The sequence below is a fragment of the Saccostrea cucullata genome, unplaced genomic scaffold (genome assembly GCF_032062105.1).
Source record: "Saccostrea cucullata isolate Sc308-1 unplaced genomic scaffold, CSIRO_AGI_Scuc_v1 ctg24, whole genome shotgun sequence".
Lineage (NCBI taxonomy): Eukaryota > Metazoa > Mollusca > Bivalvia > Ostreida > Ostreidae > Saccostrea > Saccostrea cuccullata.
The window spans coordinates 462,701-483,044 of record NW_026933183.1 but is presented as its reverse complement, the minus strand read 5'-3'; the positions used below and the strand labels follow the sequence as shown (position 1 = coordinate 483,044).

Sequence of the window (20,344 nt, the reverse complement as noted above, 5' to 3'; positions counted from 1 at the left end):
CAATACAATTCTTATTTGCTATTTGACAGAAGAGACAAAATCTATTTTCTGCAGGAATACCTTTAAATCACCATGTTCAATTTCCAAACAATAAGAGGTTCTTAATTTACAAAGTGATTCTCTAAAAGATACATTGTTTATGAAAATATTTTTCAAAAAGAATTTTGAATTTACAAAAAATCATTTACTAACTATAAGAGCTCAATGAAGGTTTTTGTGTGTGTTTTATTTAAATTGAAACATAAACATATACATAACATTGTTGTTTGGACCTCTAATACATTATTTAACTGAATTTTCTTTTTGGATATCTAACTTCCATACAAAGATTTAACCATATGTAATAAATTTCAAAACCAAAATTTATATTTCTTATCTTTACGAATAAACGAGGCTACAATATATTTTTTGTTCATTATGAATACGTTACACTTTCAAAATATCACTGTGGCACTATTATTGTTTTGAATGTTTTTGTATTTCATATGCATGTCTTTATCTAATGATAGCAACTTTAAAATTTTACTAAAGGAATCATGTCATGTCATAGTTATTTTTTACATAAATTTAGCAAAGTTTTAGTATCATAAGGGTTCATGATTATTCTTCAATAAAATATTTCAACATTTTGGGCGGTGTTTGTGTGTGTTTATTTAATTTAAACATAAACAAAAGTTGTTAATTATAATTTTTTCGTGTTCATAAATACATATATTTCTTACTTTAAATAAACGAGGCTACAATATATTTATATAATACGTATTTTCAAAATATAACTGTGGCACTTTAATTGTTTTGAAATTCTAAGTTTTTTATGGTATATTTTATACTTGCATTTTATCCTGACATACATGTAGCGTATTTTAATAAAGTAGTTGATTATAATCGTGTTAAACAACATATATACATGTATGTACAATATCCACATCATACATTAAAATGTCACTCTTTATTAAAACATTATTTAAATGTATTTACATAGATGTTTATTTTAAACATCCCCTCATTTTAAAACAAAAGAGCAAAAAAATATTCTTCTACAAAAAAAAATTAATAAATAAAATAAAATTCAGAGATACGATGTAGATCTTGTACATGTATACACGTCGTACATAGTTTGTTCACTCAAGAAAGATAACTCTCTTTATTTTATTGTTGATTTTTGAAAGGGAGGTTAATCAGTGTTAATCAATAAACTAATCAAAATATCCGATACAGGAAAATTTTCTTCCTTTCTTATGTGATACTTTATACGAACTGCTGGGATCATTTACATTCCTAATGTATATTCATATAGCATCTTAATAACATCATTAATTATAATCTTTATTCGCCGTTTAAAAATAACAATAAACTTATTTGAGACGTAATTGCAAAAATTTCCTTTAAAATACCACAAGAATTTGATCGATGATATCCTTGAATATATGTAAGAGGTCTCATCATTTGCTTGCAAAAAATATTTCTCTTAATTTCTTTTAAAGGGCGGAATCGTTTGTGGATGAATCAAATATTATTTTGTGCGATAACTTATTTGAATTATATTATTGGTAAACAAATAAAACAATCATTATTGGCGCATTTAGGGTATAAATCATAGCTTAACTATAAATGGTTAAAAAAGACATTAGTTTATTCGTCATGTTCGTGCATATTCTTCAAATCGCTCAATAATTTGAATTTTCAAAGGTGTAAGCCAAATCAATTCATGCCAAAGTAGCTTACATGTATGCTCTTCGGACCCAGTTAAATTGAATTTCGTGAGTTTAATAGCAGAATTTCTACTCATTACAAGGATGTAAATAGATTACCCGCTAAATATTCGTCATCTGTGAGTGAAGAAAAAAAATTCAACATAATCCCTTTTCAGTTATAACAACCAGCTTACAGCCCGACTGTCTTCTACTTTTGTTGCCGCACTCCCAACACACTTTTCGTTGCAGTATGTATTCTAGCTCCAGATCTGTAGCGTTATGGTTTTATATATTTGTCGTTGACCATAACGCTACAGATCCCGTAATGCAAAAAAGGTGCAATTTACGGCGCAATATTTCTTGCGCAGTTTTGGGGAGAATTTCTCCACTTTCCAGCATCGGTCAATCAACAACATTTCACTCCCTAATTCTAGACACATTCTGTAGCCAATATGTATATTTTATCCACTAGCGTTATGGTCAAAGACAAATATATAAAAACCATAACGCCACAGATCTGCAGCTATATATATATATATTCATATTCATGTCGACGTCCAATAAGACGGTATGAATGAAATTGTTTGAAAAATGGCTAAAATCTCTCTTCCTTACCCCACAATAAGAATTTAGATTTACGAATTTTGGACAATTTCCTTAACTTGTTTTCATTGCCAAAGATTGTTCAAAAAATTCACAAAATACCGTATTTTCTTTTAATTTTTTCTTGAAGTACGTGTTATATACTTTTCAAATTGTAGAGTATATGTGCGTGCGGTATTACCGATTGGGTTATTTCAACTTATTTGTTTATTTATTTTTGCAAACATGGCACAATAAATGGCATCTATAAATTTGTTTTAATCGATTTTATCGCTCTATTTCTTCGTTAGATTTTACAAAGGTATGTGTGTGCAATTAATGTATAGTACTTGTAAATACAATGAGGTTTTTCATACACATGTATTGGAGAAATCGCCTGCAAGGCGGCGTGATAGACATGTAATAATAAAAATGTCACACCGAACACGTGGGACGGGTGTCCGCCAACAGACAATAAATAGAGGGAGCGGATCCAGCATTCTAACAAACTAAAACAGATTTAGGATTCATGAAGAAAAAATTAGATGAAAACGAATTTTTAAAATTAAGAATATTTGAAATAATATTTGTTAAATCGGAAATACATTTTTTCATAGTAGTATTATTTTTTTTAATAAATCTACATTCATTTTTTTTATTTGAGATATCGCAACTTAATATTCTTATCCCCCCCCCCCCCTATTTGTATACTGCATTGATTTCGTTGACATTTTTTAATATTTCATTTTTAAAAGCGATTTAAAATTCCAGTCAAATAATAAATGGAGGAAATAAGATTCATTTATATTCAAAGTGCTTTTTCATGTCAAGTTGGTCGTTTTCAGGTGCACTTTTTGAAAAAGTTTTATTAAGAAATACACACACATTCTCTATAAATCAGAACCGCAAAATATAATATAAATAATAGCAGAGCTGACACATAATTTGTTTTGCTAATCAACACACCTACTATTAATTACTGTCTTAATGAAACAAAAAATGTATACAATTTATAGGTGGTTTCGATCATTAAAGGGCGCGATCTCCTAAAAAAGAATTTTGGAATTTATCAAGTCTATAAATAACGGTAAAGCGTGGTCGCGAAAGCCGAGCAAGTGAGACCGTGTTCAATCGAAACGTTTTAAATCCTCCATTGTAATCTCCTTTACATGGAGATAATTCCTCAAGCCGTCTCGCATGGTTGAGAATATTTACACTAATAAGACGCTAACGAACTTTTGTGTATTATCTAAATCAATAACGGTATTCTATAGAACCGGAAACCTGCACGCCCCTTGCAGGTGGACGAGTCCAATTTCATACCTGTTATTCCATTTAGTAGTTCATACCTATTCAGGTGTATACACCTTAATAGTAGCCAATTAGAGAATAAGGTGTGCTTGGACTTTTTTGTTACCTTAATAGAAGTAGTGGACTTGTCCGATCAAAATTCTGGGGACTACGCCTTACGACCAGGCTATACTCCAAAACGCCTATCCCTAACATGTTTTCAAACGGATCAATGGATTGAAATATTCATCAAAGGAAATTCTACAACCATTTAATTTCATTCCTTTTATGAAAACCGGTTGACATATTTCGGTGCGCGTTTGACATTTTTGGGGGTTTTGGAAATCATCAATGAAATTCTTCGGACCTTGGACTAAAAAAATCAAAGATCATGAATTAAAGTTCATAGGATTTTTTGTTCTTTTTCGTCGGTGAAGTGAAAGAGATATTAATTGATTCTACGTTTGAAAATCAAACGGTAACCTGTTACAGGTGTGAAACTGACATCGTTTTGAAAGTGACAAGGATTTAAACCACGTGGAGATGGAGTCCACTCTCAGGATCTTGGTTTTGGTATCCTCTCTGTTGGCAGTATCAGGTAGGTCTATCTTTTACTTATATGGGTCCGAAAGTTAATTAGTCACTTACAGAGGTCAAAAAGTTAATTAAAGATTCTAATTAACAGCATCCGTCTCATTCTCCTTGCTGTTAATTTGTAAGATTCTCCAACAGTCTACTTTGGGTTCTCAACGAAATATGAAAAAAATATGAGACCCATATTTCGAGCCCTTTATATGCTACGGTGCTAAAGTTACATAACTGTATTTGTAAAAACTGATTAAACTGATTAATGAAGTAACCTCTCTCTCTCTCTCTCTCTCTCTCTCTCTCTCTCTCTCTCAGATGTCCATATGTTCAATTCAATAAAGGTAAAACTCATGAAGAAAAATAAAATTAACTTGTCTGACACTGTGCAAGCGAATCACGTGGAATTAAATTCCTTGCGGTGCAAATCGAACAGATTTATGATCTGATATCGACGAACAAAAGACCGATGACAATTGTGCATTGTATGAATGCAAAAAAGAAATAATGCTTGTCGAATATGAATACAAAGTCAGATTTAACAGTGGTCCAAGTACTGTATTTAATATATAATGATATTTATAGTTTAATTATCAGAAAAGAATCGCAAGGTTCATTAATATGATAATTAAAACACACAACTGTAAATTCAGCGACTGAAGTCGCGATTTAAAATTCCAGTCAAATAATAAATGGAGGAAATAAGATTCATTTATATTCAAAGTGCTTTTTCATGTCAGGCTGGTCGTTTTCAGGTGCACTTTTTGAAAAAGTTTTATTAATAAATACACACACATTCTCTATAAATCAGAACCGCAAAATATGATATAAATAATAGCAAACCTGACACATAATTTGTTTTGCTAATCAACACACCTACTATTAATTACTGTCTTAATGAAACAAAAAATGTATACAATTTATAGGTGGTTTCGATCATTAAAGGGCGCGATCTCCTAAAAAAGAATTTTGGAATTTATCAAGTCTATAAATAACGGTAAAGCGTGGTCGCGAAAGCCGAGCAAGTGAGACCGTGTTCAATCGAAACGTTTTAAATCCTCCATTGTAATCTCCTTTACATGGAGATAATTCCTCAAGCCGTCTCGCATGGTTGAGAATATTTACACTAATAAGACGCTAACGAACTTTTGTGTATTATCTAAATCAATAACGGTATTCTATAGAACCGGAAACCTGCACGCCCCTTGCAGGTGGACGAGTCCAATTTCATACCTGTTATTCCATTTAGTAGTTCATACCTATTCAGGTGTATACACCTTAATAGTAGCCAATTAGAGAATAAGGTGTGCTTGGACTTTTTTGTTACCTTAATAGAAGTAGTGGACTTGTCCGATCAAAATTCTGGGGACTAAGCCTTACGACCAGGCTATACTCCAAAACGCCTATCCCTAACATGTTTTCAAACGGATCAATGGATTGAAATATTCATCAAAGGAAATTCTACAACCATTTAATTTCATTCCTTTTATGAAAACCGGTTGACATATTTCGGTGCGCGTTTGACATTTTTGGGGGTTTTGGAAATCATCAATGAAATTCTTCGGACCTTGGACTAAAAAAATCAAAGATCATGAATTAAAGTTCATAGGATTTTTTGTTCTTTTTCGTCGGTGAAGTGAAAGAGATATTAATTGATTCTACGTTTGAAAATCAAACGGTAACCTGTTACAGGTGTGAAACTGACATCGTTTTGAAAGTGACAAGGATTTAAACCACGTGGAGATGGAGTCCACTCTCAGGATCTTGGTTTTGGTATCCTCTCTGTTGGCAGTATCAGGTAGGTCTATCTTTTACTTATATGGGTCCGAAAGTTAATTAGTCACTTACAGAGGTCAAAAAGTTAATTAAAGATTCTAATTAACAGCATCCGTCTCATTCTCCTTGCTGTTAATTTGTAAGATTCTCCAACAGTCTACTTTGGGTTCTCAACGAAATATGAAAAAAATATGAGACCCATATTTCGAGCCCTTTATATGCTACGGTGCTAAAGTTACATAACTGTATTTGTAAAAACTAATTAAACTGATTAATGAAGTAACCTCTCTCTCTCTCTCTCTCTCTCTCTCTCTCTCTTTCTCTCTCTCTCTCTCTCAGATGTCCATATGTTCAATTCAATAAAGGTAAAACTCATGAAGAAAAATAAAATTAACTTGTCTGACACTGTGCAAGCGAATCACGTGGAATTAAATTCCTTGCGGTGCAAATCGAACAGATTTATGATCTGATATCGACGAACAAAAGACCGATGACAATTGTGCATTGTATGAATGCAAAAAAGAAATAATGCTTGTCGAATATGAATACAAAGTCAGATTTAACAGTGGTCCAAGTACTGTATTTAATATATAATGATATTTATAGTTTAATTATCAAAAAAGAATCACAAGGCTCATTAATATGATAATTAAAACACACAACTGTAAATTCAGCGACTGAAGTCTTATGATGATGAATTGTAATAGAAACTTATATTCTCTCTTCAAATAAATATTGAGCATGTACAATCAGTAAGACGCACATAAATTTAAACAAGACGCCATATCTATAGGTTGCTTCAGTCATGAAATTTACATCCCCTGTCAGCTGTTCTGTAGGTCACGTGAGTTGATTAACTCTATGGTTTGTAAATATCTTCATTTAAATTTATTTATTAATTTTTATCTTCATTAATTATATTTTCGTCCCGTTCCTTGATAAAAGTATTCCTGCTTGATATTACCCGCCGCGTTTCCTCATTACGTGTAATCTAAAACAAAGGACTAATTATTATCAGGGGAGAAATTATTTCTTTATTAGGTAATATAACAGAATATGCAGACAGTGGGGTCATTAATACATAGTGCCGTCAGGCCAAGCTGCACGTGTTGACACTTTCCTAGACATAATATACGTAGTTTGACGATTTCAAAAAATTAGAGTCATTTTGGTGATTGTAGCGATTTTACAGACTAGTATATTCAAAGAGAGAGGACTTGTACTATTTAGCGAGCGATGTCCAGACCCATCCCCTCCCCTAAATACCGGTACCCCCTCCCGTTCCACACTGGACATTCCTTAATTCCTCTCATCTCTTTTTTTTTTCAAAACAAGCTCTCAAGTGGATTAAAGTTTTTAAAAGTCCCCCCACTTCAAATCTTCCTTTGGACGAACTGTCTTAAACTTTTAAAGAAGTGATTAACTCAAAGTTTCGGTTAAACAATTTCTTTCTGGGGTAAAACTTGTTAAAAGGGGCATGTTCCTTATACAACGTATAGATCTACAGAAAAAACATATCTTTTTGATACAGGGCTTGATTACAATACGTGTAGAAACGGGGGAGGTTTAACAGACAGACATGGGGACAATCATGCATGAATACATGATGTATAAATATGTAACGACTGTACTGTCACTGTTTAGTTTACTGACTGTTACTGAATATCGAATCAATTTTGAAAAGAGGCAAACAGTCACTGGGATCTCTTGTTTCTTGAATGCACTTCTTAGTCATTTATTGTCCAAAATGTAAATTTCCATATATTAACAACATGTTAAGAATACTGATTTCCCCTCTATTGTATCAGGGGCCTGTATATCTTATTCGAAATTCTATGCATATGTATATGTATACTGTAATACATTTATTCATTACAACTAGAATTTTTGAACGGTTTGACCGTTTCAGTCTTCGTATAGTACACGTTCATTCGGACAAGAGGGGACTTCTTTTCAGGAGGTTTAAAGGAAGTTTTTTTTTTAACAAAGATAAATTTCACCATGCATTTTGATTTATGTACGAGATGATCATCTTTACACCGACCCGGCTGACTTATAACCCCGTTTAATTGGGCTAGATATAAAACTGACAGACACACACTCAAATCTTCACCTGTATCTGACAGACGTTAATTTCACCGTGACCTGGCTACAGGTAATATTTGTCTAATTTAATGCTTTAAGCAATAACCCGCAAACAACTTTTACACCGCCTTTGACCTTAAATGTCAGGTCACTACGCGGATGTATCTAGACCATTGCGCGGAGAAATGTAGTTCACTGGGCCACAAATCGGCTTCGTTTTCTTTTTTCATTCAAGCGTCTGACATGTATCAGTCACTTTAATACGGGGACTATTTAATGCTCACGACTGTTCAAAGTCTGGTATACGTTTGATCAGTCTAAATATATATAAAGAGGAAAGAATGCATGAAACCAGTTCCCCAGTTTTCTTACACATTTTATTACCTCATATTGTATTTTACGAAAGAAGATGACTTGAATTGGTCTAATTTCATCTCTCCGTTAGGCGAATAGGTTCACCATTTTGCCTTTTAATTGAATTCTGTATCGTCTTATAGAAAATTGGACCATGAATATATTTCACTCCAGCGTAAATTGCGTTACCTTAAACAGCGGTATTGGTTCTGTTTGCACTCAAAAGTACCTCGTACATGATTTTTTCGGGTCATTTTAAAGGGAACATGGCCGATTACTAATAGGCTGCCGGAGCCATTCATTGACACGATCTTGTCAAATATTCATTAATATTCTGTATATCCCATACCATCTATAAATAGATTACAGTGCCACTCTATGTCCAGGGAACGAGGAATGGACATAAAATTCTCTCTGAATACAAAAGTCGTTCACTTGTACATTCAAGGCAAGCCTGCCCCGTGCTTCGTGATTAACGCTATATTCCGTACGTCTCGTTGCCTTGCAAATTAAACGCGATCAGACCCATATTTGATCAAGGACGGATGATTCTATAAAATATATGGATGTCTAGCTATAGATAGGTAAATTTTTGACTAATTTGGCAATTATCAACCGAAACGTTGAAAAATTATTAACTTTCTTTGATGGTTCCATGTGCTACCATTCCGCAATCTCCCTTAAAATCTTTACAATCATTATGCTTTGTATCTCTAAAAAGCATTATTGTGATTTTTTTTTAAATAAAGAGTTAAAATTTATGCAGTTAAAAATATTTGATTTACTTACATAACCATGACTTTTGTTATTTTCATGAATATCAGAAAATAAGTTTGTCATCTTTCATTCAACTTTGAACAAGAGATTCATCTATACGATGTTCATGATAATAATATTGTTAACGAAACCTGTTTTTTTTTTTGTTTAGAGTAAAGGTTGTCATTTATATGCAACTTTGCTTCATTCCAAGGTCAAAGTGTCTGGTTTCAGTTTCGCAGTTAAAAAAAAAATAGAACTGTTTCCCAATGCAGCATAATTTAGCAAGACTGTTTTTACCACTTTTTTGTGGAACTCCTAGTTTCATGTATAATGGAAGGTCTTTTGTTGTATATTTATAATTTCTTTCTATTTTTATGAGATGACTAACGCCAATATTTGTACCTTATAAAACACTGACATCCACTGCAAATGTGCAATGCATTATATTTTTAAACGGATGAGGTTGTAATTTAAATGGTAAAGAGTGCAGACTTGGGAAAATTGCATTGCTCTAAAACCAAAGGTCATACAATGATATTTCGTAACAGAATTTCAAATACAATACAAATAAATGTCACCTGAATTATTGTAAAGAGAATTACCACAATATAATATCTATATTCTTTCTTTACTTTGTCTTTTACTTTTGTTTAAATTGCAAGATGATTTCATGCTGTTTCCTGCACATATAGTACTAGGCATAAAACTAGGCATACAGTCAAAATCAAATGTCGTGAAGTCACGATGTTACCTTCTTATATGTGGTTTTTAACACAATACTATAAACAATATTTCATAAAATGACATTTAGAATAAGTTTATTTTCAAAAAATATTCATATGACCTTGACAAAGTTAAAATCTTTCCTGTTCGAGGCTACTGTCATCTAGAATTTTTTTTGAATTTTTCAGTTTAAATTGTTTTTATGAACAATTGAAAAAAATTAAATTTTTGTATAGGACATTGCCATCGATGGGGTACATGTTTGTTAGAAAAAATCAAGACTTCATGTAATCAGACGGGTTAAAATTGATCCAACCACAATTCTTACCATGACTGTAGCTAAATATGCAGTTCTTCGTCTTAAGACCATGTTATTAGGTAACTAGATAAGTAAAAAATACAGTAAAATGTGTAGGAATATGAGAGGTTTCTTGAGCAATTACTCATTGTGTGTGGGGTCTCCTGCAGATAAATACGCCTTTAATCCGTCATATTTTTACAAGCACCCTCCATAATCCGTCATATTTTGTAAAAGTGTTCTTTCTGATCCTTCATATTTTTTTCTCCTTTTGATAAGCACCCCCCACTTTCTTTGTACATCTCGCCTTTATGATTTGAAGATGACTAAGGTCTTAATAATTCGATCACATTTTGACAGGGCTTAACGGAATTCCTACTGTTGTATACAGACTGGCGCGGGCGTAGGTACAAACCCACACTTAGGACTACCGAATAGAAGGCAAAAGCGTCTTTAGGGGGACACCGATTTGTGTGTGCTATTGATGATTACTGCAATACATGTAATCGTGATGGAGGAGTTATTGTCCTCGAATATTTCCCCTTTTTTGTAATGTACAAAGATAAAGTAGGAAAAGATCCATTTTGGTGACTTTTACGACACATTTTGCAGGTTGACTAATGGCAATGTGAAGTGAACAGGTCTGGGAAAAAACCTTGGATTTTATAACCAGAGTTATGACAAACATTTCAAAATTCACAGCCGATTTGTACAATAAAGCGAGTAGCAATTAATCGTGGGAGTTGTTGATGTATAAATGTAAAATATGGTGATCGACAAATGAAATTTTTTTCTCAAGCCTATTTTTAGGCATAAAAAAAAATCTTCCTTCGTATCATTAAAGATTTGCTCTGAATATACAGATTTTCTCTTTAAATCATCAATGATACGATCAGAGATTTTAAAAGAAATGGCATATTACCCCCAATTGCTTCGTCAATGAAATCACATACAGGCAAAAACCTGCTAAAGGTTCACAATTGTCGTATGTGACACCATTGAATGGGGACATTTAAATAACCAATTTCATCACTTAAAAGGCTTCTATGCACCAATTTCCCTTATACAATATCAATATCGGAAATATTTCTGTCATTATTATGTAAAATACGACTTGTCAAACCAGTATATCTTTAAATCTCCCTCTTTTAACCTCTGAAAAAGTTTCAATGCATCGGAATTCTTTTCACTCTCGAAATCATTATCGGAAATAATTTTCATCATTATGTAAAGTACATCTTTTATATCAAATGAAATTTATCGTGTTTCATTCTGTTTCAATAAAATAAACTGATGATTTAAATATTTTTCGAGAATATTTCATTACGGATATATAAACCACAAAAATGAATGATACACCGCTTTCATAAGCGTTTATTACAAACCTTATTTCTCTGAAAGGCAATAAAAATATAAAAAGATTGAATTCACATTCCATATTTGAAGATAATCGATATTGAAATTAGACCATAAATTTTAATCCGGTACGTTTCGCTATCTTTGTAAGTTGAAAAATGTCAGGACTGAAAGAGAGTCAACAATTATTAATGCCATTCCTTAAAACGTTTGCTAAACCCTAACCAACATTGTCAACCAGTGGCATTCGTCCTTGTAAAATGGTGCAGACAGTTGCTACGCAAGTTGTCTGCAGCCATGAAAATATAAACCTTCTATTGGCTGACTGGAAGATAAGCATACACATGTGAAATTAACCAACATTATGATTTATATACAGGACATAATGTGATAGTACTTAATTACTTCAGAGTTACAAAGTTTAAATTCATTAACCATCCATTTTAAGTAAAGATGATTTACACAATTTAAGAGGAACTCGTCTTAGTTCAATGTTGAAGACACTTTAAAATACATGTACATTTGAATTTTTTCCTTTTATTTATTTTAAAGAAAAAGATGCTGCATATCATTAAATTGAAAATATTTTGGCAATGCCTGCTGCCTAATCTAGTAATCTTTAATTACATAATAAAATATATTTAATCAAAATATACAAAATTTTAAGGTGATACGCCCATTATGATCGACCTTCATTACTCATGTCCAGTATGTTTCGTCCAAAAATAAACCAAAACAGGTTTTGGCGGCGCGCCCCTGCAACGATTCATAACCAAATTAGGCTCGTCCATTTATTCCATTCAAACACACTATTCCGATAATACCATATATAGGTTTTACATAATAACGGATGAAATACTTAGACCCCGGCCCTTTAATATTCATTATTAGGGCTACCTAATCCATATATAACGGTCAAAGAATTGTTGTTGTAAAAGAGGACTCTACCCTGAACGTAAGGTAGAACGCCAATCAGCGGTGACTCCTGCACTTTAATTCGATCGGAATTTTAAAGGCACTGCCTGTGGTCACATAAAGTATGAAAGTTCAATGTTTGTTTTATTAATTGCAATTATTAAAATTCATTAGGCCATAAATGTCAAGTTTATTCGTAGACATCTGGTATATATAATGTCTCTCGCTTTCATGTACTTATATTATACAACATTTCAGTTTGTCTCTGCTTTCATGAGCTAATACTTGTTATAATTTATATGACGTCATGTTAAGATGCGACTTAATGGAGTCAGAGGTACATTGCCCTTAAGTTATGCCGGACGGTGACTGATGAAACAAAATAAGAACAAAATTCCAGGAATGCGTAAAAATGTGTTTCTATTAGTTTGTATTCTGATGTACAGTTAACTTTTAACTCTTACGTGGTTTAACACAAGTTTCTTCATTCCCTTCCCCAATTTAGCTGTGATATTTTAATGTCAACTTCAATTTATTATCTTAGAAATTTTGGGTTTTATGATGTCTTTCATATTACATAATAATTTGTCATTTTGTTTAAAACTTTGACTAATTATTCGAGTATCATTATGTCGTCTGCGCGTTCATTTCTCGTCTGTCCAATATTCCTTGGAAAAGTGCGGAGTTGCGTAACAATGCAGTATGATAAATGAGCGGTTTTGGGATAAAACATGTAAATACCAGTCATTTCATGTCTATTTTGTTGTTATGCAAATGTGAACAGGGAAAAACTTTTAAATTAAATATTTAAAAATACATACTCTGTATCTAAAACCACTGTTCAATTGAAACTCGTGATAGGCACTTCAATTCATTAAAAAATAAAACATCAGCAATTTCTATTTAACCTTCGACAGCTTTATTTCATTATTGATAAATATATCTATTTCATGATGCCTACATAAAATTAGGTATTTAAAATGGCTTGCAATTATCATATAACGACGAACTTCCCCGTATGCACAGACTACATGTATAATATAAAAGAATTTAGAAATCAAAAGATAATTTTTTTTATCTACTTGAATTTCATTCATAATATCTCTAATATTTCACAATAACATGGTTGTAGATGATGCTCTGTCCCATCAAACAGCATTTTGACAATCAAAAATATAAAAATTTAACCAAAAGTTCAAAAAAATTTATTTTAAAAAAGAACATTAATCTTTACATCTTAAGGTGACCCAGTATCAGGTAACTAACCCCCGTCCCTGACAATCTGGGAATTGGTACTGTTCGTCCTCATTAAGCCTCCATCCATTTCTCACCGGCCCCAGTGAACTACTTACCTAGATTTATGAATGGATTTAAACACCCATCATGAATGGCGAAAAAGACAAATTGACGAAAACCTGTTTTTAAAAGATTTTCATCGACGAATGTAAAACGGTTCATGGATTTGTTTGGAACGCTTTGAGAGGTGTAGATGCTCTTTGTAAAATGTGTATTTGCAGCAAGTAAAGGAATAATATCGAAAGTGACAGTCAATGTAGAAATTCAACCCTAAAAGAAAGTTCATTCTTCACAACATTAAACGAATATTAGACCCAGTTTAAAATACAGTAAAACCTAACATATTTGTATCTTTAATGAGTAATCTAAGGGACTATAATTATTGATGTGAAGACATTCTGGCAATCAGTGAGTGACTATATATTTTTTTCTTCCAAAAACATCCTATCATTCATAGATATTCGAAGTAATTATGAGGAACTACATGTAAAGACCTTAAACCCAACTGCTTTCCTTCTCTCCCCCTCTCCCCCTCTCTCCCTCTCTCACTTTACATTTCACAGACAATAACCAAATTATGAACTACTCTTCCATATATACATAAATATGTTTCATCTAATCATCGAAATTGAACAAACTTAGTGACATCCTTGATTTTCAGAGATCTTGTTGTTAGAAAGCTGTTGCGATGATAAATATAGCTCCTAGTGCCTTTAAAAAAAATGGCTTCAATTAGATTTAAATTTGAAAAAAAAACTATGCTCCTGCTGCTTCGAAGCTCAGCTAAGCTCTATAACTTCTACTGTTGCTCCTCAACTAACCCGCCAAAATGACACACATTACAGTCATGCGTAGTATTTGTTTCGAGTACAACATTCAACATTGTGGTCTTTTAGAAACAGAACAATTACCCGGCAGTGGTTCTATTCAGAAATCTGAAGGACGCTAACTTTTCTGTCCATCATTAGATAAAAAAAATTACCACGTCGGGTTAGAAATCTTTACACCAATAGCGTGGGAAAGCGTGCAAAGGAATAAGATCATATTGTGAAACTGCTGTTTATCTCTGCGTTTAATTCCGTTTTTGTCCGGGTCTGTTATTATGAAGAAGGACCTCTGGAACGTGATGCTTATATCGCTGTCTCACTATCCCCAAAAATGTATTTTCTTTATAAAAGAATTTCTATATGCAGTTACAAAATTACATGTACTTACCTAAAGTATACACGTGTATTTACCAAGAACATCGATCATTGACAGGTCACATTGAATACAGCATTTTGTCCGTTCTACAACTACATGTTGGTGGTACATGTAGTTTGCTTTAGAATATTTAGTACGTTAAAGTCTAAACTTTAAGCAATGTTTTAAGTATGCTGGGTTTAAATTGTTAGTCCAAGGCCTTGCTTGCGTTATATTGCATATGGTAGACTAAGTACAATGTAAGTAGCTACAGATTGCCTCGTAGCAGCTTCATTTGCAAATCAAAGATGCCATTATACAATAGAAATACTGAATGCTATTTTTCTCTTTCAAATCAATGGCAAATAAAACATAAAATCTTCTAGGTTTGTCCTTGTCAATATGTATATTTAGTGCTATTCATGCTTTTTATTTGTACGTGGTAGAACTATCCCATATCCCATGCGTGTGCAATGTATGTTAATACTCTGCGATACTGTTTTTGCAAACTTGGGTCATTCATGGGCTAAAATGCCGTTGCACCGTAGACTTTTTACTCGCGGTTTGAGCTACAGTAGATATAATTCATGCCTCTGTTTACATTCAGGGGATGAATTAGTCTAGTGCCGCTCACTGTCCGAGACCAGTATATCATTTATCGACAGGAACCGTGTAATGTTAGAAACCACAGCACCGCAAACGGCTGCTCAGGAGAACTCAGTTTACACTGTCCAGTCGCAGGGAAAGTTCTGTGTTTATGGGAATAAGTGATTTTTATTAGTTATTGTGATCGATACGGTATTTCGATACAGAAGACTTTTGTTGCCATATCTTAAAAGTTTCCCTGCAAGAATTTCTCTACATTGACAAATGTCATACACAGAACATTTATGATGTACATGGTTGGCGATACACTGTTAAATAATATGGCTAATCAAAGAAATTGGTAAACAAACTTGATTCTCTGTGGTCGCTTTTCTTTCCTTTGCACTTGAACATGAATTAATGTTACCTTCCATGTCTTTCTTACTAGACAAGATTTGAACTCAATGCATATAGTTGTGCTGAACAAGCTGAGATGTAAACTATCATGTTGTAAAATTTTGAATTTACTATTGATGGAGGTAGAATTTAATGCAAAATTTACAACATGATAATAAGTAAACACCCCTTCACTTAATATTTAATAGCTACTAGATTTTTCTTTTTACAATTTAGGGTAACAGTTTCATTCTACATATCCATTTCACATAAAATTTTCAATTCAATAAATAAATATCAGGTCGCTCATAAATCTTTCAAAAAGTTTATTTATGCAACCTGCACATTCTTCACTTGTGTGTCATTTTCATTTTCTTTATTTAAATGTGTAAAAGTCACTTTGATCGAGTCAGAATGATCCATCTTCGTAACTAGTAAACGACATCATCATGTGATAAATTTTCAATTAAACTGTTCGCTTGGAAGAGTTAAAAGATAAAAATCTCATTGGCCTTCTAGATCCTAATGCACAAGCAGCTGATTTTATTTTAAATCGAAAGGTTATTAATTAGAATGTTATTCCAGTTAATTAAGATTCATCAAGCAGTGTTTGAATTTTTCATCGACGTCCACAAAAGTCGAAACCACTGCATTGTATTAAACCATGTCCAAACCAAACCATTCTACATTATTATAATCTGAGCCAATTAGGGGATCGGACATTTTGCTTTTGGAATTCATATGTGCATTTGTTTGCATGCCTATGGCTATCCATTTTTTCTTGTCCAAACCACCAAGGTTTAATTTCTGCAAATCGATCAACACAACAAAAAATAATCCTAGGAAATGTTTGATGAATAGACAGCTCGCACATAAATCACAGAGGTGACAGCGGAATAACGACACGATTGATATACTTATACTGAGCCAATAATGATAATAACAGAGGAATACTAGACAACACAAGCCGTTCTGTTGATAAACTGAATATCTCGGTCAGTTCTGTGTGTGATGCTATTTTACTTCACTTTTTCTGTTATAATTCCTTTCATTTTTAAAGGCTGGTATACCAAAACTGACCCATTACAAGATTATCTTTTCTTTTAAAGACTACTTATTCCAAAGTACGGTGTATGTGGGATTTTCCTGTCTTGTAGATCTTTTTATCAATCAAAATCTGGTATTACACCTTTTTTGATTAAAAGTCTAGTTTTGTAATTGTAAGTATGTAAGCATTTTCTCGTAGACTAAATAATATTTCATTAGGTAATAGAAAAAGTTCATATCGACAATACATGTACATGAACGAGACCTACCATCTAATTCATTAATGTATGGAAGCGCATAATATTCTAGGTTTTATTAAATAATTAATATTTTTCATGAAATAACTTTATATACACCAAGGAGATTGACCTTATTTTGCTTCATGTATCCTCATATATCCAGTGTTTATATAACTGATTTTATTATGTACCTCTAGTATATATTAGAACTCTGTCCCCCATCCCAGAGGCTCAGAATTTTGTATGATCAGCATTTTCACCAATTGTAAACAGCAATCGATCCAAAAACATAGAAATCAGAGAGACGGAAAATGCATGACTTATTGATGGACTGTTAATAAAGAAGTCATTTTATTAATCCACTGGCAGGTTTCGCTTGTAGACAAACTTCGTTAGTGTAGAAAATGGAATTAATTTAATCAGGTTTACCTGCAAAATCCCAAATAAACATAATTCTATAATCAAGAATAATGGAGATTCGTAATATACCACTGAGGTTAATGACGAACAGCGTTTCAAGGAAATAGATATTTTGTCACATTTCAATTCCGTCGACATCAAATCAATTACAGGAAATATCGATTTCAGAACAGCCATCGTGAACTACATTGTCAGATATCCCGAAATACATGTACATGTATGATACAATGTATCATCTGTAAAAGCCATGATACGATTAATTTCCTTTCTGTTCTAAAGTATTACACTTATCGTATGCCTGATACATACATGTGCATGTGGTTATTTCCTTAAAGAGAAGTTCGTATAAATTCAGCATAAATATTTGACAATTTATTTGATGATAACCTTATACATATACGGAATGCTTCTTGTCCCGTGTTCAGTCCATCTCAATGAACGAGACCATTTAAACAGTCATTAGTGGACGAGGCTTAAGGTTTACTCTACCGGAACTATCAGGGATCAAAATCGATTACTGCTACTTTAACAAAATTGTTATTTATTGTTAAATGTTAATTAGACGATTCGTGTGAAGGATAATAAAGGCCTGTAAACTTCCTTAAGAGGACAATGTATAGAGATAAAAAGATATTGCCTTAAGATTGCCCTAAGCTCTCTACGCGAGGGTTTGCGGAAATAGCTGCAAAACGATGTTATGAAATGTTTGAATATGCAATAAAAAGCATTGGGAGAAAGCATGTTGATTCCGTTTTCTGTAAATAGGTGTTAAAAATAGTATTTATGGTGCCATTCTCGCTAGTTTCCTGTATGTATATTTCGTGTTTTGTGATGTCTAGTTCATTGCTTAAGGCTGCAATTGACAACTGGAAGCTATGTATAGTATTTTTTTTTCAAGGTTGCGATTGCATTCTTGACCCTATCTTTCTTCCGGCCATAGTAACATGCGAAATTTCTTCATGTTTGCATAAAACTTCAAGATGTTTGCACGTTTTTGTGGTTATCTTGTATGTTGGTAAAACCAGATAGAAGTATTGAATTTTTCCTTATTTATGATATTAAATGTTTTTAAAATGCGTGATTTATATAACTGTATTACGAATGGGATTTTTTTAACGTTCTTTGATGTGATAAGTTTATTTGACCGTCTTTGTGAGAAGGCATATAAAATATTGTACAATGCAAATAATCGTAATTCTGCAAGTGCAGAGAAGGCAATGTACATGTAGTCCCCTGCATATCAAAGGTATTTAAACGAATTGCAAAGCAAATATTAAAATTGGTCTTTCAAAAACAACCCTTTTTCCCAATCTTAGACCCCAGGTTCACTGAAAATTCCAAATGCATTAATAAGTTTACATTTTTAACAACAACCAAACAATTTCTGATCATTCACACAAAACGAATCTTAAAAATTTCTCTAACGTAAATCTTAATCCCCTCTGACTTTTGAGGTTTTAAGATAAAATTCGTCACTGGGATCAGCATGGAAATCTTTATAAATGACTATCTTGGTGCAAATAAAGGAAATGGCACGGAATTTTGTGATATTCACCATTCGTTACCGTCTTTTGTCGGATTTCTGGATTTGTTGCGTGTCAGACAACCATTTTCGGATTTACACTATTCATTGTCTGTAAAGATTCAATTGATAATGGATCTGCAAGCTTTATATCCTTAGAAAGGAACGCGACCCATGTCACAAATCCACAATGGAACGTTAGATGGACCAAACAAAATACTTAAGCTTGCACCTGTTTTCAAATTTGTATTTATAAGACGTTTTTAATTTCCCACAATTACAATTTAAAAATGTCAGTTTAAATGTCGTTGACATGATTTGAGCTATTGCACTGGTTTGAGGTGGTGGGGTATATTGTATAATTATCAATAGCCGTATAATGGAGCCGTGGTTTGTTAAGAAGACATTAATATTCATGTCAATAAATTTGTGAAATAAATCATAATTAACAAGGTATATATGTATAAGCTTTCACGGACCAAAGATGAAAGGTTCTTTTTTTATTGAAAAGTTTATTGATAAATAAAGTATAGAAGAGGATCTATCTTATAATCAATCACAAGTAATAATTATTCCATTTCATAAACAATTGGGACTCGGTGACCTATATAAATTTTATTTTAGGTTTGACTGTTACTGGTATTTTAAAACAATAAGTCCAACATTTTCATTCACATTTGCTTCATTGTGGAATTTTTTCTGCGTGGGAATTGGGTAAAGTATAACCACTATGAACGAGTTTTGAAGTTATTCGTTTGTCAATATATGTCCAAATCGCTCTCTCAAACAAATGGAATGCAAGTACACCCATATTTTAATTTTTGGTTTATCTTTTTGACAAATCAATATATAAACAGACTATCCTTGATTGATAAGAAAAATCAAAGACATTTAATAACAGATAACAATCACGAAGGTGAAGAATGTCATTGAGCGTAAAATTTTTGTATTCAATAGTAAAAATTTCTAAAGGAAATGTAGGCTTGGCATTTTAATACTATGTTTATATATATTTTTAAGATTTCTTCAAAGATGTTTATTCTGAGTCGTGTCAAGGATTAGGAATTCGCCACCTCTGAATGGATATTAGTTCACTCCATTCTATTTTAATATCCTCAGAAAATACCCCATACCCCGTGACACTCTTTATTGATGATATTCGGATAATCCTAGTTTTGAAATTTTTAAATCTGATTATAACAGAATACAATTCAAGGAATTACAACTTACTCGGAATGTA

General features: G+C 32.6%; 1 protein-coding gene across 5 annotated transcripts in view; it reads left to right on the top strand.

Moving 5' to 3' along the window:
- Positions 1 to 5,534: 5,534 nt before the first annotated feature.
- The window catches only part of LOC134237551 (mucin-2-like), a 46,449-nt gene continuing 31,639 nt past the window's right edge, over positions 5,535 to 20,344 (top strand). For all 5 annotated transcript variants that reach the window (XM_062719650.1, XM_062719651.1, XM_062719649.1 and 2 more), the window contains exon 1: positions 5,535 to 5,949. In XM_062719650.1, coding sequence (XP_062575634.1) covers positions 5,895 to 5,949 — 55 coding nt within the window. In that variant the 5' untranslated portion in view covers positions 5,535 to 5,894. The remainder of the gene's footprint in view (positions 5,950 to 20,344) is intronic.